At 35.3% G+C, this 19,970-nt stretch overlaps 1 protein-coding gene across 1 annotated transcript; it reads left to right on the plus strand.

The window, feature by feature from the left end:
* The first annotated feature begins 16,988 nt into the window (after positions 1–16,988).
* Positions 16,989–19,616, plus strand: LOC149544370 (uncharacterized). The gene has a single exon (XM_089795965.1). It carries the CDS (start codon positions 16,989–16,991, stop codon positions 19,614–19,616), a length of 2,628 nt encoding a protein of 875 aa, XP_089652091.1.
* Positions 19,617–19,970: the final 354 nt, after the last annotated feature.

Genomic DNA, 19,970 nt, shown 5'->3' on the forward strand with positions numbered 1-19,970 from the left:
TAAATAGAGAATTAATATCTTTTACCATTCATCCTCCATCATCCATTTTAGGGTTAGATTGGATTAGGTAGGATTCAATGAATCTACCCCTTATTTCATTTCATTCTCTTCTAGAAATTTCTCCTTCAATCCTCTTTGATTTCACCTCAAAACAATTTACCATGAATTTTGTGCCACTAACTCATCAATCTTATCCTCCACATGGTTCACACAATCAAGAGATTAAACTTGTCAGCTCAAATTGATCAAATTATCGATATTTCTCATAATGCTGACACTTCACGTTATCTTGCTTCTGATGCTCAACACATACTATGTTGCTCGACATCCATTGTCAAAACACTCGGCATGAACTAAATTTTACTGGTGCTCGATATCAACTAAAATTTACTCAAATTACACTATTTCACTCAACTTATACTGAAATTGACTTTGCTCGGCTCCAAGTGAGATTTCTGCTCAGCTTAAACTAACTTTTCTTGGCACCTACTCTATAGAATGTTAAGCTTAGTAGACACAGTTCATTTAACTTTTTCTTCTGAACTCAATCAATGTAACCATCCTTTGTAACCTTAAGTAGATTATCAATCCACAATAATATCATTGTCTTAATTGATCCTTGTACTCCTTGAAAGCATTTAAAAGATAACACTAATCATCAACCAATTGATCAAGTGGTTCTTCTTCCTCCTTATCTTCAACATTGCCTTGTCCACGTACCATCTTCCACGTCTTGAATGCGTTTATGAATTTGGTCATGGAAGTTGTATTCAGGATCTTGATGCTCTGCAGTTGGTTTTTCTAGATGTCTTTATTCAAGTTCATCTTATTCATGATATCCAAGTAAATGTGGACTTGCAAAGTGCACAAGCCTGACATTACTTCTCTTTTGGCCACCTTGGAAACTCAAATGATGTGAGATCAATTTTATCTTTCACAGACTTCATGTGTTCTTCATTTTGTTTGATCATAGTCTCCACATCAAAGCCTCCTTGCTTAAAAGGATTAGAAAAAGCTGAGCTGATGGATTGAAAGTCCCTGCTTACATGTTCAAGCAATGTTTTGAATTCCTTTTCACATGATTACATCCTAGAGATAGAAGAAGTGTAATTGCATACCCTCTAAGCTATATTTTTTTTCTTAGAACTTGAATCGATCCTATGTCCTTATGTTGCAACGGGTTCTCTTTTAGGAACTTTTTTGGCCTAAAATCTTCTAATTCTGTTGAGATAATGGGTGTTGCACACATTGCATAATATTGTTATATTTTATTTTGTTATGTAATGTTGTGCCTAGATGGGCGTGCAACATGTAAAGATTCCCATGGAATATTCTTGATGAGTTGTATTGTAACATTGTGAAAATATTTCATGTAATTATTTAATATTGGGGAAAAGAATTAAATGCCCAATATTAAATGTGGGGTCAGTGGGTTAGGTAGCACATGGTTTTAGCACATGGTTTATGTAATACCACTTGGTGGTTTTGTGGGACTTGCTACTATATAAGCAGCCACAAGGGTAGTTGTTGTAGAGAGAGAGAAAAAAGAGTGACAAAGAGAGAGAAAGAGAGTGACAAAGAGAAGACAAAAGGCAAGAGTCGAGTGGGACAAGGCTTGACAGGTTAGCCAAAGGAGCATTTGTGAAGGTTGAAAGCATGGCATGAGATGTGTGGATTCATGCTTGTTCACATAGTTTGCTCGGTTGTGTCTATGGCCATGAAGGCTTCCATGGTTGTATGGCAATAGTATTTTTGCTGAATAATACATGGTGATGGATGCTTTTGGAGGTTGGATTTTTTCCCTCAATGAGGGTTTCCCAGGGTATATCTTGTGTCACAATTTTGTGGGTATGTTGTCTATTCTCTTGCATGTGGATTTTAATTCCGTGTTTATTTCAGATCTATTATGGGTTATGTGGAAACGGTTATATTCTTTATTGCTAAGTTTCCTTACAAGTGGTATCAGAGCTATGATTTTATTATTGTAACCCTAGATTGAATCCATGGGAATGCATGAGAGGATAAAAGAAAAGGGCAAGATATATGAATGATTTATTGCAGATCTAAGGGTTTTTGGATTTGCTGTTATGATGGGATATTAAAAGATTTGGGCATGTGAAATTGTTGGACAAAAGATTTTTTCGGATGTTTCATTTAAATGAGGGTTTTGGGGGGTAGCATGCAGAAATGACCTCCTGGGTAAAAACAGACCTCACCATTGGATCCGGGTCAACATTTCCATAAAATTTGATATATAATATGCCCTAGTTTGGCCATGTTCAGAGGAAATGAAAGAGTTTTTTGGTTTCAGCCCATGATGGCTGTCAAATTTAATCCTGTCGGAATTTTCGTCACTGAAAAAAAATAAAAAAATGAAAAATCGTACTGAAAATGGTAAAAAGACTGTCTTAGTAAAACGGCCATAACTTTCTCTCAAAATATCGGATTTCAGAGTTCTTACAGGCGTTGGAAAGCTAATTTAGAGCACTACAAGATGGTGTAGGTTTGGTTCTATGATTTTGAAATTTCATCAGATTTTAAGAGCCCTAAATTCAGATGTTGTTTATTTTGAGCACGAATTGGGGCATAACTTGGGCATACAGAGTCAGATTTTGGACTTCGAGTAGTCAACGGAAAGCTCTTGGAGAGCTCTACACATTGGTTCAGATTTGGTGTAGGTTTGGCATGATTTATTTGGTGATATATTGATTTGAATAGTTTATAGGTATATTTTGACTATGGTAACATTGTGAGTTTATGGCATTGGAGATTTAAGATTTGATGTCATTGTATACTCAATTCATATTTCAGATTGGTCTCATGATGATATGATTATCAGCGTTTGGTTTGGATATGCATGATGACTTGTTCGGTCTACAAGTTGTGCAGTGTTGTAAGCGGTCTATACTTACAGGTTGCATTTATAGCTTGGTTATGGGTTGTCTTTGCCCATTGATCTTTCATTATTGATGCATATTCAGATTGGTGGCTTGGATTTGGGTTGTCTATGCCCTAAGTCACATGATTTTATCTTCATGTAGAAGGGATGAGATGTTACCAAGTACAGTCATGGCAGAGGATTGTGGTTGACTATGTTGACAGGTTGGACATATTGAGAGCCAGATGCTCGGTTCATGGATGTGATCATGGTGTCATGGATTTTGGCATGACATGATTGGATATACAAGTACATCTTTGATGTTTATTAGCTTGAATTTTTTGATTCAGTTATGGTGGTATATCTTCTTGGTTGAGGATCATGGTTATTTTATTTCTTTTGAAGAGCTCATGATGTGCACTTTGAGTTCTTTGATGGCTTGATGCCTTGGTTGATTCTCATGGTTAGAAGATGGTTTGTTCATCATATGTCATGGATAGCTTGGATACACGGTTTAGTGGGAGCTTGTGACAGTGATGGGGTGACAGTGCAGGATTAGTTTCTGGTTTGGTTTATATCTTCTTGGTTTGGAGAGGATGGATTTTATGATGCCATAGGTGACTTGGTACCACAGTTGAGTGGGAGTTGTTGGCATTGATATATTTATTGAGTGTTTTCAGATGTTGGAAGTTTGTCTTAGATCCTGTTGCTGCAGAAGCGTCTTTCACATTTACATGGTGCACTTGTTATCTTCATAGTGTTTGAAGATGGTTAGATCTTGAGGACTCATGGAGTTCTTGGTTATCTTTATGGTATGTGGAGATGGTTCTTCATGGTATGTGGAGATGGTTCTTCCTAGTATGTGGAGATGGTTTTTCTTCATGGTGTGTGGAGATGGTTGCATCTTGAAGACTCACAGGGTTCTTGGCAAAGGTGTGGTTTATGCTTTTATTTGGCATGTTATCCTTGGTGTGAGGATGGTTTCATTATTATGTCATGGTATACTCTTGATACGCGTTTAGAGTTGTGACATGTTATGGCGTGTTCATATGGAGCATGTTATCTCTTTAGTTGAGATGGTAAGATCATGTTGTCATGTTTATGTTCCTAAGGCCATGGTTGGAACTTTGACATTGATCTTGGTTTAGTTTCTTGGTATTGAGTACACTGATCATAAGCTGGATACTTCATGATATTGCTATGTTGCATTTGGAGTTGGCATAGATTGATTGGTTACAGGTGCTCATGAATACTTAGAGACGGTGGTGACGCTGATTTCTCTTGGATTAGAGAAGTATTTGTTGGGACGGTTGATGGTTTCAGCAGGAAGTCCGAGGGGCAGTCACCTGATATGGACTCGAGAGGAGATTTTTCTTAGATGAGTCTTGGTTGGAGACTTGGGTATCTTGATGAGCATTCTCATTCCCCACTCTTGGTCTACTCGGCGGTTTGCTACTTGAGAGGTATAGCCCATTTTTTTTCTCTCAGTTGCATTATATTTATGCTTGTCTTTCATGGATATGGATCTTGAACTATGGTACATGAGTTAGTTCTAGAGGGTTCATTTGGGAGATGGTTTTATATTGGGCATATTCCTTGGATTAGGAATGGTTATTCCTTGGTTTAGGAATGGTTTTATGAGTTTGATCTTCTTGTGAGAGGCTTACATCCATGATTAGTTATATGGTATGGTTTGGGTGTTGTTGAGGCTTCTTGTTGGGGTTTTATGGAGGAGATCATACTTGCACAGTTTACATCTAGAGGTGTGTGTAGAAGGACATGATACAGGTTATGATTTGCATGGTTTCTCTTGGTCTTGGTTATCTTCCTGGATGTTCAGTTTTGCTTACATTGGATTTGAGATTGGTTAGAGATTGTGATCACTAGTTTGTGCTCATGTATGTCATGTGAGAGATGACATGGTTATTCCTTTATCTCTTTCCTCTATTGGTTGTGGTGAACTTGGGAGAGCATTGGAGACTTGTTATGAGAGTTATTCTTGCAGGATATTGGATTATCTATTGTGGATGTCCTTGATACTACATGGATTCACTTCTTTGAGATGTGTTGAGTGGATTGGTTATAGATTTGACATTATCTTTTGCAGTGGGAGCTTCTTGGTATATATGTGGCAAGTATTGCTCTTGAGGCTTGTGATTGTAGGTTATAGATTGGATATGTCGGTGATATGAGATTCACTTGTTATACCTTTGAGGTATGGATAATTGGATGGGTTTGGCACTTGCTGTGGGTGCTATTTCAGCTATGGATATTTTGACAACTACGGATACATGTGATTACCTTTGGATCAGGTTTTTTGTGCTTGGAATTTCAGTTGGTACAGGATTTTATGATCTTCTAATGTGACAGGTTGGGTGGCTTTCTCTTTGGATGGCTTCTATGTATGTCCGGTGGCAGTGGCATAATAGGAGGTGAGATCATTCATGTTCGAGATGCTGGATACTTTGATTTTGTTGCGGGTACCAAGATGGAGCACTTGGTGTATTTTGATCCATGATGGTGGATGTGCTAGGAGGGATTGTTCCCTTGTTCATTTTATGTGGCTACGGATTGACCCTATGCAATGTATACAACAAGTGGGAGATTGTTGAGATAATGGGTGTTGCACACATTGCATAATATTTTTATATTTTATTTTGTTACGTAATGTTGTGCCTAGATGGACGTGCAACATGTAAAGATTCCCATGGAATATTCTTGATGAGTTGTATTGTAACATTGTGAAAATATTTCATGTAATTATTTAATATTGGGGAAAAGAATTAAATGCCCAATATTAAATGTGGGGTCAGTGGGTTAGGTAGCACATGGTTTTGGCACATGGTTTATGTAATACCACTTGGTGGTTTTGTGGGACTTGCTACTATATAAGCAGCCACAAGGGTAGTTGTTGTAGAGAGAGAGAAAAAAGAGTGACAAAGAGAGAGAAAGAGAGTGACAAGGAGAAGACAAAAGGCAAGAGTCGAGCGGGACAAGGCTTGACAGGTTAGCCAAGGGAGCATTTGTGAAGGTTGAAAGCATGGCATGGGATGTGTGGATTCATGCTTGTTCACATAGTTTGCTCGGTTGTGTCTATGGCCATGAAGGCTTCCATGGTTGTATGGCAATGGTATTTTTGTTGAATAATACATGGTGATGGATGCTTTTGGAGGCTGGGTTTTTTCCCTCAATGAGGGTTTCCCAGGGTATATCTTGTGTCACAATTTTGTGGGTATGTTGTCTATTCTCTTGCATGTGGATTTTAATTCCGTGTTTATTTCATATCTATTATGGGTTATGTGGAAACGGTTATATTCTTTATTGCTAAGTTTCCTTACAAATTCCACCAATTGGGTCACCATGGCTAAGAATTTCTCAACTTCACCTTTCCAAACCATTGAATGAATACGAGATTCATCAAGTGTGGTCCTAGCTAGAGAAACAATCTTATGTAGATTTTGCATGAGTTTAGTGACTTGATTTATTACTAGGCTACTCCAACTAAACACGATAGACATCACCATCTTCCCTTTCTTTAAATCCTCTAATAGTTATTGATTTTCATTTGCACTGGAATCAAAGGTAAGCTGTGATTGGTTACCAGGAACCTAATTCTGACCATTTAGTGAATTTCTATATTTAGTTATTGCATTATTCTTAGCTTTTAGTTTCTTCTTTACAATCCTGTCCTTTTGCGACTGTAGTAGAATTTGTTTGGTAGATGTCTCAACCTAGTGTCCTTTTGTATCATGGTTCATTACCACCAAATCTGTGCATGTGATTTCAAAGTTTCCTAGGTCCAACTTATCAATTCCCTCTTTTTGATTGTAGGTAGCTACCTTGGCTATACTCCTTCTTGTTGCACTATCAAAGGTTATCCTGGTTGTTCTTTTAGTCATTTTGGTTTGGGGGCCTTGTTGGTGTATTTACTCACAATGTCATTGATAGGAAAAGAAACTAGAACCAAACTCCTCTTCCTATTTACTGAAGCTACGAGCCAATTAGGGGTGGTAGCATCCTGTTGTGATTCAGTACCTTTTTCAGGAGTGTTTACGACTTGCATCCTTGGAGGAGACAAACCCATAATCATCTGAACTCTCTAGCTATTATCAATAAGCTCACCACCTAGGTCTTTATCTGAATCACCATCTCCCTCGATCACCTACTAGAGCTTTACTAGTACTAACATTTTAGTTTTCTTGTTAGAATGATCTTTTTGCATAAGAGGGGGATTTTGGATCTTCTTATCATAGATCCTTGATGACCTTCTGTTACCTACAATTGTAAGACCAATATTAGAAACAAGATCAATCTAGTCACTAATACATGTGTCCTTTTTCATTCTCAACCAAGACTTTTTCTTTTGAATCACATATGTTGTTCTTTCAAGAATATTATCCTCCTCTTTAGAGTTCCAATATATAGCAATTGTGTTATAATTTACAGGTTCAGTTTCTTGCAGAGCTAGGATATTTGTTTTGTCTTCTTCTATGTTTGTGATTTCTATACCCAATTTCAATTGAAAAAGATGGACTTGTGTAACAGTGAACCTAGATAACCCCCTTCTTTTCACCTCCAACTCATCTATAAAATCCTCCCAAAAATATTCCACATTAAGGACATGTACAATCCTTTCATGAGTGTAAAATAGGCTATGGATCATTCTTTTTCTATCAAAATCTGGTCTAGCCTAATAGAAGCCAAAACCAAATTTATCCAAGTCAGAGCTTATGTACATGTTGCATCTTCCATGCTTCTGCATGCCAATTTTCCTAGCTTAAGTGGGAAAATAATATCACAAGCTTTCTCAACTAAGAATTAGTTTATTACATCAACTAATTGTCGAGTTATCTCTACCAGGATAAAGTAATCGAGGGAAAACCTAGGAAGGCGTATAGGTTCTTCCTCAAAACCTCCTACTCTTAGATAAGTAAATCTCAAGAATTGGATATATAGGCTACCGAAAGATTGAATAAGCTTTTGAGATTGAGGGGAAAATCTATGGTGCAAGGGGCTTTTCATATTGAAATACAACTTTCCAGAAAGACATCATAGACCCTTCTAAAATCTTCCAAAACTTTTCTTTGTGCAATAAGGGACAATAGTTATATATAGTAATATTCTCAATCTAGGGTTCACGTGGTAAATATTGTAAATCCTTAGTAGTAGCTATCATGCACATCAAATAGGATGATATGAAAATTTTCATTTTCAAATTAAGACCCCGTTCAACTGATCTCTGAGAGAGCTAGCCATTAATTCTACCCAATCTAGAAATCGTGAGCCCTTGAACACAACTTGAAAATAAAAATATATCCACTGTTCAAAATTAGAGACATTAGAAGACCCACAAATTCTATGACCTAAGTGGTCATTTGAATTTTCTTCAAGGTTTGGGGTGACCTAGAACCACCTTTGTAGAAAGATTCAATCCAACTCTTTGCTATGGTGTTCCTATAAACATTTACTTGTTTTGAAAATCTAGCCACAAACAAGGTAGGAGTCAGGTCAACAAATTGTTTCTCTTCTAGGTGGAATAATCTAGATATGGTTTCCCTATTGACACTCAGCAAAATGCTTCCATCTCTCTTGAATATATTCCCTCTAGACACATTATACATATGAATGCACTCTTGAATCAGTTTTGGACAAGGATAAGCTAGCGGGAAAGTGGAGGCCATGAGGAGGTTAATATCCAACACTTTAGTGGAAAAAGGTTTGACAAGTCTTTAACACAATCTCTTTACAATACCTCCCAAATCAACCCCTAATAGTTTTGTGTCAGGTACTATAGGGGATTTACATTGTAAACTATGAGTATTCCCAAATATGTGCAGTTTAGAGTTCATGATTTAGGAGCTTTACTTGTATTTGAAAGCAAAGAAAAAACCACAAATATGCCTTTCTCAAAGGGCGAGAGAAAAAAAACTAGAAAGAAAAAGGGTTACCTGAAGAGCGTTGACCATTACAGATATGAAAGAAGGTTTGCACTCTCTGATTTTCTTGCGACTGATTATTTTGGATAAGAAAAGAAATTTAATGCCCTCATTTTAAAGGTGACACCTTCTTTATATGCATCTCAAAAATAGGAAATGATTATCAATTATGTGGAGGACAAAAATAGTTTCGACATGCCGTGAAGGTAAGGTGACAGGACAAATTAGTGACTAATATTAAACCAAGAGACAAGTACTTCAAATAATTACTGCCCTTTACATGTGCCAAATCTTTATTTCTACACTCTTAAATCAAGGTTCTGGCACGATCATTCATGATGAGCTTACTTCAATCATTAATTGCTTGCACTTAACTTTAAAGCATGGCATCACCTACTATCAGGTCACATGTGATGACACATCTAGTTGTTGCATGTCCTCTATGCATTTGTATACATAACATGTGGATTGGGCCCACCAAGGAACATTATCTATGAAAATTGGATGAATCGTTGATCTTGTGAACTAGTTCAATTGGTATAAAGGATTCAAGGCAGCTTCATGCTATTCAAACTTGGTACAAGGAGTACAAAAGGTTCAAGGGGTACAAAGAAGTTTACATTTAACACCAAGAAACTTTTGAACCTTTTGTATGATGGCTTTAGGGTGAATCACTTTTGATAAAGCTTTCTAAGGGAAAGACTTGGTCAACAATTAGCTTGAGGAAAATATGAATCGAAGGAATGAGGTTGGAAAAAGATGGAAATGTTATCATACCTAAAAATACATTTGACTCTTGATAGAACCAATGGTTCAAATTTTGAAAAATGCTTGAAAATAAGAGTAAACCAAAGATAACGAATAAAAAAGGTGACTCTGAAAAACCATGAACTAACAATGTTCTATTTGGATTATGGGTAACTTTATAAGCATTTCCTATAGGATACGCTTGATTCGGTATGGATGATCAAGGGTTCGTACTATTGGAAAAAGGTTGGACAACCATTGAAGCATTCATAGCCACTAAAAGTTGCTTTCCTTTTCACTGGCATAATGCCATGCACGCCTATTTATGCAGTGTGGGCCTACCACATCAACTTTCTCATGGAGTCTCCTAAAAACAAAAAAGTGAGATAAATTTGACAGTTCTCATTTCCCTAACTAAGTGGACTACATATCTCAGAGCATTCATTTGAAAAGAAATAATGGTTCTTGGTTGGGGTAAAACCCTAGTTTGAAATTTGAAGCCTAAACTCTTAGGTTCCTTCATTTTGACACTCACTTCCCAATGTTATTGTGAATACAAGTCACTAATTTTTCTCCCTCTTGAACATCAACTTGATTAGAACCAACAATAAAGGTAATCAAAGTCATAGACTAGGGTTTGTCCCAAAAGATTTTGAATGAGTAGAAAGCCAATTATTTAACATGAGGAGACAAATTTGGAGGGAGACATTATTAGCATGAGAAAAAATTGTATAGATTTTAATTATGCAAGAGGTGATATTCTATAGCTACTTGGCGTGCCTCGGGTCATATTTTGAATGTGATTAATGTTATTTATAAATATTTTCATGAAACCCCCTTTTTCTAAGATTATTACTTCAAACACCATTATTAGGGAATAAAATCATCCAAAACTACGAACTCCCAACATTAAACATGTTCTACAATTAACACACCAACTACAAGGGTTAACCCTATTATGACCCGGTGGCCAACTCTATCATACAAAGGTTAAGGATAATTTTTATACATAGAAACCAACTATATTGGCCTATAAGACCACTTTAATGTAACAAGGTCATATATTCATATTTTCTTTACCTTATATATATAGTTCAAGTTTTGTACATCTTCCATATTGTTCAGAGTCATGTTTTCCTTGGGTTTCGATCTCATTACTAAGCTCCAAAGAAAAACATATGCAAGCATGACAAATCAACATACCAACAATGACAATGAGAGGTCATAAATTTGAGCCTAGTTTGTTAATGTTTCCCAATAAAAATAAAACAAGTTATCTTAAAACTAAGAAAATAGTTCAAAATAGAAAAGACACAATATTTGGTAGTCTCTCTTGGAAGATGTGGGGAAATAGGAAGATCACTGGCTATGGTATGACACGCGGTTACAATTAGCTCATTGTAGAACCTATTTCAAAAAAGTGTCTTTGCTTCAATTTTCTCACTATTCTCAATTTTGAAAAGTTTCTTGAGGACTTATGGAATAGGAAAAAAATGATTGCCAAAAGGAATTGGGACCAACTCCCTACCCAATGAAAACTCGCTATTAGTTGTCGAGATAATTAATTATTTTAGAGAGGAAACAAAATATTATCAAAATCAAATTACATCATTTCAATCTAATAAAATTAATATGAAAATGCTGAACTAATGTCAACCATAATTTAGGTATTTTAAATTACAACTTTTGAGGTAGGGGGAAAGCATCAAAACGTCAATTCAAACATTAAAATGAAAACTATAATTGAAAATCATAGTATTAATTATTGTAATAAAATTAATTCAAATATCAATACAAAAATACAATATAGACAGATGTACTATATTTTTAATTTATATTAATTCAATATTCAATTTAAGTTGATGTCAAAAAAGATATTAAGAAAAATTCGAATGCATTCGCCAACACGAAACTTACCATCGTTGCCTTGTCGTTGATGATCTCCGGCGTGGGCCCAAGTACGCAAACAGGTCACCAAACTTCGTACTGCTGAGCGGCATGTGGACATCGCCCTCTTCGGATTAACTGTCTACATTTAATCATTAATCAGCACCAACAGGTCTACTTTGAATAGAATAAATACTTTAAACTTTCTTATTAATGATGTATGTGGACCATATCTCAACATTTGCAACTCATTAGTGTGGTAGACGCGAGGGATATGACAGATTTGTGTGCAGACTGGATATGACAAATTTCCTGTCGTGTACGACTCGCAATGCATGCTTCGACGGCACCGGCTACGGCAGACCCAACTCCCATGCCGCAGGTACCGTGCCTGCTGCATTGCCAGATTGTCAGACATGTCACCCGCCGTATAATTACTGTTTTGGAAGTTAGATGTGATTGCTTTTTTCGAATTTGGACCTCGTCACACTTGTATAGACTTGACCACAAGTTCCTTGAACCATGCGGGCAATTGAAATATAAAATGGTTGGGTTAAGGAGTAAATTATACATCATATTTTAATGATTTTTATTTTGTAGTCTTTTTATACAAATTATTTTTATTTTGTAGTCAAATGAGTTATCTTTTATACGGTGCAAATAAGTTGCACCGTAGCCTGTGCCCACCGGCTACAGTTTGCATTTCTGTCACTCTCCTAACTCCCTTGACATGGCTACGGTGCAACTTATTTGCACCGTCCGGCTGCCCAAACTCTGCCCAACTCTATCGCTGCCCCAACACTGCCAGAATGTACTGCTTCAGTTCATTGAAAATTCGCATTGCCAGAGCTCTGTCAGGCACGACATGTTAGGTCCGCCCAGTAGGAATGCAAGGAACGATGCCATATTCTCCCGCCTTATCCTCTACCTACCATCATAAATGTCAATGGCGCCAATTTTCTTTCAACCCATTCTATAAATCGAGAATTTCACTCAAGAAATGTTTACGGGAAGTATGAAAGTAGAACAGGACCTTCTTGAGAACAACATAGCTCAGAACGCGTTTGACGCCATTGTTGAGGTGAAGAAAGCTGTGGAGCGTGTGTGCCCTGGCATTGTGTCTTGTGTTGATATCATCGCCATGGCAGCAAAGAGATTAGAATGGTGGAGTTAGAATGTTTTAGTAAGTTACATAAAATTATTCCTTACTATTAATTCATTGATTAAATATATGTCATTATAGGTTTGGTTGATCAAGAAAGTGTTAGAGTAAATAATTAATATTTAATTATTTATTCTATTGCTTAAGTTTACTTAGGTCATGCATTTATTCAATATTTCGTATTTAATGCATGTTGTGACAACACGGGAGTTTGTTCCCTTCTAGTTGTCACACTTATCTTCTAGCTTGTTCTACAAGCTTCCATGAGCTCTTTATATTCGGGCTCTCTCTCATTGTAATATTAAGCCATTTCTTATTGTAAATACATTTCTCATTGTGTTTGCATTCATTTTGGCTCTCATGTCCGTTTAGGGTTTTTGCCCGTGCTCCATGCTCCTCCCCTTCTATGGCTTCTCTTTGACAGGTTTCGCATGCAGGTGATCTTGGCGTCTTCGGAGTTGGCTTTCCTCAACTCCAACAGAAAGCACTCTACGACGTCAGTTACCTTTCTCCATTGATCTAAACCATACAATAATAGATGAAGTGCAGTTTACAAATGGTAAGTTTTTAACTGTTAAATACCTTTATTACTTTTATAAAAAAACCCTTTGTTCTTATTTCTAACCACTTTTGTATATTTTTAAACAAATCAAATCAAATATAATTGATAGAGATCAAAAATCAATGCTTGGTATTATCCCCACCTATACCTTTCAACAAACTATTACATGTAGCTAGTAATTTTAATAGTTTTTAGATTAATTACATAAATTAATTTTACACTTGAACACATTATCTAAGCTAACATGTTAAATATGAATTTGTTGCAGCTTTGGATGATTAGCAAGAAGCTCAACAACTTGTGTTGCCCTTTTCTATTGATCTTAACCAACCATTAACAACAATAGATGCAATAGAACCTAAATATGGTAATGATATTATAAAATCATAAATAAATCAATTAATAGTCTTTACTTTGTAAATTTATTTTATCAAAATTGATATATTAAGTATTCATGTTATTGCAGGATTAGATGATCAACAAAAAAATCAAGAACACGTGTCACCTTTTTCCATTGAATCCAATCAAACACCAACAAAAAATGATGCAATAGAAGTGCGATATGGTAATGAAATTATGAAATGAATATACTTTTTAGTATTTAATTTACTAATGCATCTTAATTTTATTCAATATATATGTTAAATGTTATTTCTTTTTGCAGATCTAGCTGATCAACATACCATTAAAAAACATGTGGAAGCATTTTTGATTGATCTTAATCAAACAATAACATAAATGAACACAATGCAAAGTGGAGATGGTAAGGAAAATATGAAATGAATTTCAATCAATAGTGGATCTTTAGTTTGAAAATTATTCTTATTATTAACTCAATGCATTTGCAGGTCTTAATGATATCTATGGAGTATAATGATAAATGTTTTGTTTTTTGTAAATTGATTGAATTGATAAAATTGGTTCCAATCAAAAGAGGATTTAATATAAGTCAAGGCAAAAAGTTTTACTATAAGAGATTTTCAGAACTTATTGTAGTATTTTATCATTCAAATATTACTCTCTTGATTTTGTGCTTTTGCAACAGATTTGATTTGTTCTCATGGTGAAAGCATTATGATGCTTTGAGTTATAGTTTTTGTCCTATAGTTGTTCATCATCATGCGTTTATGTTATTTCCAACTTCTCATGTAGCATACAACTGTTGAAGTAACATATAAGTGTATGATATGAATAACATGGTTAGATGAGCATTTTTTTGTAGCATATAAGCATGGTTTTGAATAATATGATCAAACTAAAGATTTTTTCTCATTCTTAGTAATGACTATTGTGAACCTTGCATGCCTATTCTTGGTAGCAAGCAAGAACCTAGATAATTTTACTCTTTATTGGAATGTAAAATGAATGGAAATAGATTGATTAATTAAAATATTTGTTATACATTTATCTCCTTAGTCTATTCTCTCGAATTATAATATAAATACTAACATATGAATTTTTTTATTAAATATAAGATTGAAAATTTATTCATTAATTTCCAAAGAATTAAATATTTTAAAGTCGTATAATTTAATTAAGAGAAAAAATTAAAGATACACTTAAACATTTCTTTATCAATCAAAAAATAAAAAATAAAAACTATAGAACAACTTACCAATTCTTATTTAGTAATTGACCAAAGTAAAAATTATTATTAAAATAATAATAAATTTTAACGAAAAATAATAATTATAAGAAAACAACAATTATTATTAGTATTATAACAACTTCTAAGTAATAATAGAATTAATTAAATTTGAATAATGTACTTAATAACAATTTAATAATAAGCTAAATATGTATTTGTTAAGTAGATAATTTGTATACAAAGACTACAAAATAAAGATAATTTGTATACAAAGACTACAAAATAAAAATCATTAAAATATGATGTATAATTTACTCCTTAACCCAACCATTTTATATCTTAATTGCCCGCATGGTTCAAGGAACTTGTGGTCAAGTCTATACAGGTGTGACGAGGTCCAAATTAGAAAAAAGCAATCACATCTAACTTCCAAAACAGTAATTATACGGCGGGTGACATGCCTGACAATCTGGCAACGCAGCAGGCACGGTACCTGCGGCACGGGAGTTGGGGCAGCCGGCGTAGCCGGTGCCCTCTGACATGCATGTGCCGGTGATTTACTGTCCAGGACATAAATGTTTCCTATGAGTCGTACGCAACGTGTCAGTGAGGTTGTTCGGACATTAATGGTGGAAGCGGAGGGCAGAGAGATCTGGTCCCACGTTCAACAAATTGGAGGAGTATCGACAAGGAACAGTTGTGAAATCTATCGTTCAAACATGCAGTTGAATGCGCCTTTTGTTTGATTAAAGAAACGAAATTCTGTATGTTTAATTAGAGAAACGAAATTCACTTTCCTCGTGTAGTCCGTACAATGTGCTGTCAAAGATTTCTGATATCATATCTAATTTAAAAAATTATATATTTTTCAACAATTTAAAAAAAGCATTTTAAGTTAGTATTGTTGAGTCTCTCTTATTTCAATGATTGAAAAATGAATAATCTAAGTTGAAAAATTGAATTAAAAAATGTAACCTGCTTTATGATATTTATATTGGATTTTTTTCTAAAGGATATCCAAAGATTAAAAGATCATATAAGTATTTCATTACACTATAATTAAGAGATATGAACTTTATGTTTGCCAATTTATTGGAGAGAGACATTTAAAAAAAAAAACTTCAATCTTTTGATATAACCTAAATAGAACAAAGAGAATGCGGTTGTCTTGTTATACCTCATTTCTTGTAATCTTACATAGGTAAGCATGTAGAGAATTATTTTCAGCAGCTATTGGAGGAAGGAAGTTGAAGAACGAGAAGAAATATAAATGATATTCTAAATGATTAGTTGTTTTAATGGTGTAGTAGTATTCTTTAAGACTTTTAGAAGTAGGTTTACTATCTTTATTTAGGTGATAAAAAGAGGTAAAATGACATTATTTAAGTGATAAGATATTAATATCTTTTTATTATCTTCTATGTATAGAATAGTTTTCAAATCTCTTTGTGAAGTATATGTAATTTATTTTGTCAACACTAAGTTCTTTCTTACAATTATAGATCATAGAAAAAATATTTGTAGGCTAACTAGATTTGTTTATCATATTCAATTAAACTGAAATATGTGTTGGAAAAACATTTGATAATAGGTGAATTTTCTTTTTAAACGAAAAAAATAATTATGTTTGGTCCATATAGTTTCTCAAAAATGTGTTGGAAAAATGTTTAATAATGTGTACAATTTTGGAAAATTAATTATATTTTCTATGCATATAATTAAAGTCAAATATGTGCTGAAGCAAAAACATTTTAATATATAATATAATTATTAATGCTAAGCATAATATTTATATAATTATTAAAATCAAATATAAAATTATTTGTTAAGAATAATCATATTTCTTATGTATATATTATACCAAAATTTTTTTTTTAAGAGAACAGTTTGGTTGTGTGTAAAAAATGTTTCTAAGGTTCGCAACATGTTACTCAGAAGAGGGACCGCCGTGTAGATATGGGCCACTCCCCCATCGTCAACGGCGTGTTTAGAAAATGAGTGTCGGAGGATAGAGACAGAAATTTTGTCAAAGGTCAATTAGCAATTTTCAATATACGATCATAAATACAACACGGCAAACGTAGTTGAGTAGAAAATGGAAATGAAATTAGAAGCAACGCAGTAATCACCGAGGTTAGTATTTCTGTTATTTAAAGCCAATCGTGGAAGGAATTGTATAATTCACACGGTTCCCTCGAGTAAATTAGAAACTCAGCAATAGGAACACAATGTTCCCTCTTTCGTTTAAGACATCTGTGGGCTATGGGATCTTGCTATTATGGATAATTGTGCTACAAAGCTTCTTGACAATTTCAACAGCATGTATAGATGCTGAGAGAAGTTCTCTCTTAGATTTCAAGGGCGGCCTTAATCTTTCCTCGGGTCGGTTATCCTCTTGGCGTGGATTGAATTGTTGCGAGTGGGAGGGTGTTGGCTGCGATTATCATACATCCCATGTCATTACCCTTGATCTCAGCAATCCATCCCTGTTCGATCTGCAGCATCAGTTGAGTGGTGAGATTCGTCCATCGCTGTTTGATCTGCAGCATCTGCAGCACTTGGATTTCAGCAGGAATAACTTTGAAGGTATTTCTATTCCTCCACATGTCTCAAAACTGCAGAGGCTTTCATTTCTTAGCTTGTCAAATGCTGGATTTGGCGGGGAAGTTCCTCTAGAGTTGGGAAATATGTCAAGCTTGCGTCATCTGGATCTTTCAGATAATTACTGGGAAATTAAAAGATCAGATAATAACTGGGGATTTAATTACTTGAATAGTAATAAGTTTGATGTATGGGCCAGAGGTCTCAGAAGCCTAGAATTCCTGGGAATGGACTCAGTGAACCTGACAATGGACTCGGAGCGCTGGGGTGAGGCCCTCAGCGGTCTTCACAATCTCACCCAGATTCACTTATCTCATTGTGGACTGTCAGGCGATATGGAGGGAACTATGCTATACTCTTTTGAAAGCCATTCATCCCTTGCACATCTGGACCTTGGTTACAACCATCTGACTGGTCAGATTCCTCCCTCTCTATGTGAGCTTTCGACATTAAGTGAGCTACATCTGGACCATAACCAGCTGTCAGGAACAATTCCAGATTCTCTTTTGAAGATGGCCAGTTTAGAAGTGTTGTCGCTTGCTTCCAACAGATTAAGAGGCAACATTTCACTTCAGATGCTCGACAATCTGACTTGCTTACGAGGATTGGACCTTTCTGAAAATCAGCTATCTATTACTATATCTGCAAGTTGGATTCCACAGTTTGACCATTTGGAGTACTTGGCATTGAGGTCTTGCAATATAGAAGGTGCTTTCCCTCCATTTTTGTCCCAACAATATCAATTGAGGGAACTAGATCTGTCAAGTAACAACATTGTGGGAAATATTCCTTCGTGGTTGTGGGATCTTCCTAATATTGATACGCTCATTCTTTCAGATAACAAACTGGAAGGTTCTCTACCCTGGCAGATATCCCATCTGTTTTCTGTGGTGGATTTGCAAGGGAATAGATTGTATGGCACACTTCCTACTCTGGATTTTGTTTCATTCATATTAGATCTCTCAGATAATATGTTTAACGGCTCTATACCAAAAATTAGACCTCCATCAGATATTTTGGGACCGATCTTTCTATCATTATCAGGAAATAACCTCTCCGGAGAAATTCCAAGTTCTACTTGCACAAATTCAGATCGAGTGGGCATTTTGGACTTGTCAAATAACAAGCTGATGGGCATGATCCCTGCAAATATTGGTTCATGTTCTCGACTACATGTTTTAAAATTGGCTCACAATGATTTGGATGGGGAGATTCCAGAGGAGTTGGGAAATCTCACAGGTCTTCGTGCACTAAATCTCAATGGCAATAGGTTTCAAGGTAATATTCCTCCGTCCCTTTCAAATTGCACAAATCTCCAAATATTTGACTTGGGAAATAATAAATTTGAAGGTAAAATTCCTGTTTGGATTGAAAAGCTAAAAGATTTGATAATTTTGAGCTTAACTTCTAATAATTTCGAGGGTAAAATTCCATCCCAACTTGTGAGGTTGCAGAATCTCCGAATTCTAGATTTATCGAGTAATTGTTTATCAGAAAGTATCCCTCAAGATCTAAGAAAACTATATGCTATGATCAATCAATCTCAAAGTATTGATGAACACCTTATTTTCCCTTATTTCATGGACTTAAATCTGGGCTTTCATTATGAATCAAAATTTGAGGATGAAGTAACAATTTGGATAAAGGGAAGGGTTCAAACATACCAAAAGATAATCTATGCAGACAAGTTCATAGATCTCTCACATAACAACCTCTCAGGCAATATTCCTCCAGGATTGGGAGTCCTCCAAGGTTTAATTTCTCTCAACTTCTCAAATAATCAGCTATGTGGTTCAATTCCTGAATCCTTTGTACACATGGTTTGTTTAGAGTCTCTAGATCTTTCAGAAAACAAACTGTCAGGAAAAATTCCTCTCGAATTTTCAAATCTTACCTTCCTCGAAGTATTGAATCTTTCTAACAACATGTTGTCAGGATTAATACCACAGGGAAAACAATTTGCAACATTTGAGGCTTCCTCCTTTTTAGGAAACCCCAACCTTCATGGGTTTCCCCTTGAAAATACGACACTGGGTTGTGGTTTAGGTTGCAAAGAGCATCAAGCAGAATGGAATAAGAGTACAGTTGGTACCAGCAAAGATATAATGGAGAGTCGATGGTGGGCAGTGGGATTGGGATTAAGTTATGGAGTTGGATTTGGTATTGTGATTGCAGTGTTGTGCTTCCACATTAAATGGAGATATGCATGCTTTCATTTGATGGATAATTTTATCTATCAACTTTTTGAAGGTTGAATCAATAAAACAACGTGACAAAGCATATCAACTATGCCCTTTGTAATATTCTATGTATGTAGGTACCCATGATTTATCTTGTGGCTGATAGGTTCGTTTATTTGCAGTGTTGTAATGTTTGCTGGGAAAAATGATGTCTCTAAAGTACATTTGTAGAGTTTTTTTATATCAAGGGGTGAGTGAAATTTTGTCTATTTGTTAACTACTGAACAAACATCAATGGTATGAGTCACCTTGTCTTTATTTTGTTAAGGCTTGAGGCTTTTAGTTGTTGAATGGTTTTGATGTTTACAAATAGACACTAACTACATGGCCGAAAATCAGCCTAATCCCTAGATGCCTATACAACACTGG

This window comes from Cupressus sempervirens, chromosome 8, assembly GCF_028749045.1.
Source record: "Cupressus sempervirens isolate cs-2001-9-10 chromosome 8, ASM2874904v1, whole genome shotgun sequence".
In the NCBI taxonomy this organism is placed as follows: domain Eukaryota; kingdom Viridiplantae; phylum Streptophyta; class Pinopsida; order Cupressales; family Cupressaceae; genus Cupressus; species Cupressus sempervirens.

What these genes read in the sequence shown, in the direction of transcription:
- LOC149544370 (XM_089795965.1), top strand. Translation starts at nt 16,989, where the DNA reads ATGTTCCCTCTTTCGTTTAAGACATCTGTGGGCTATGGGATCTTGCTA.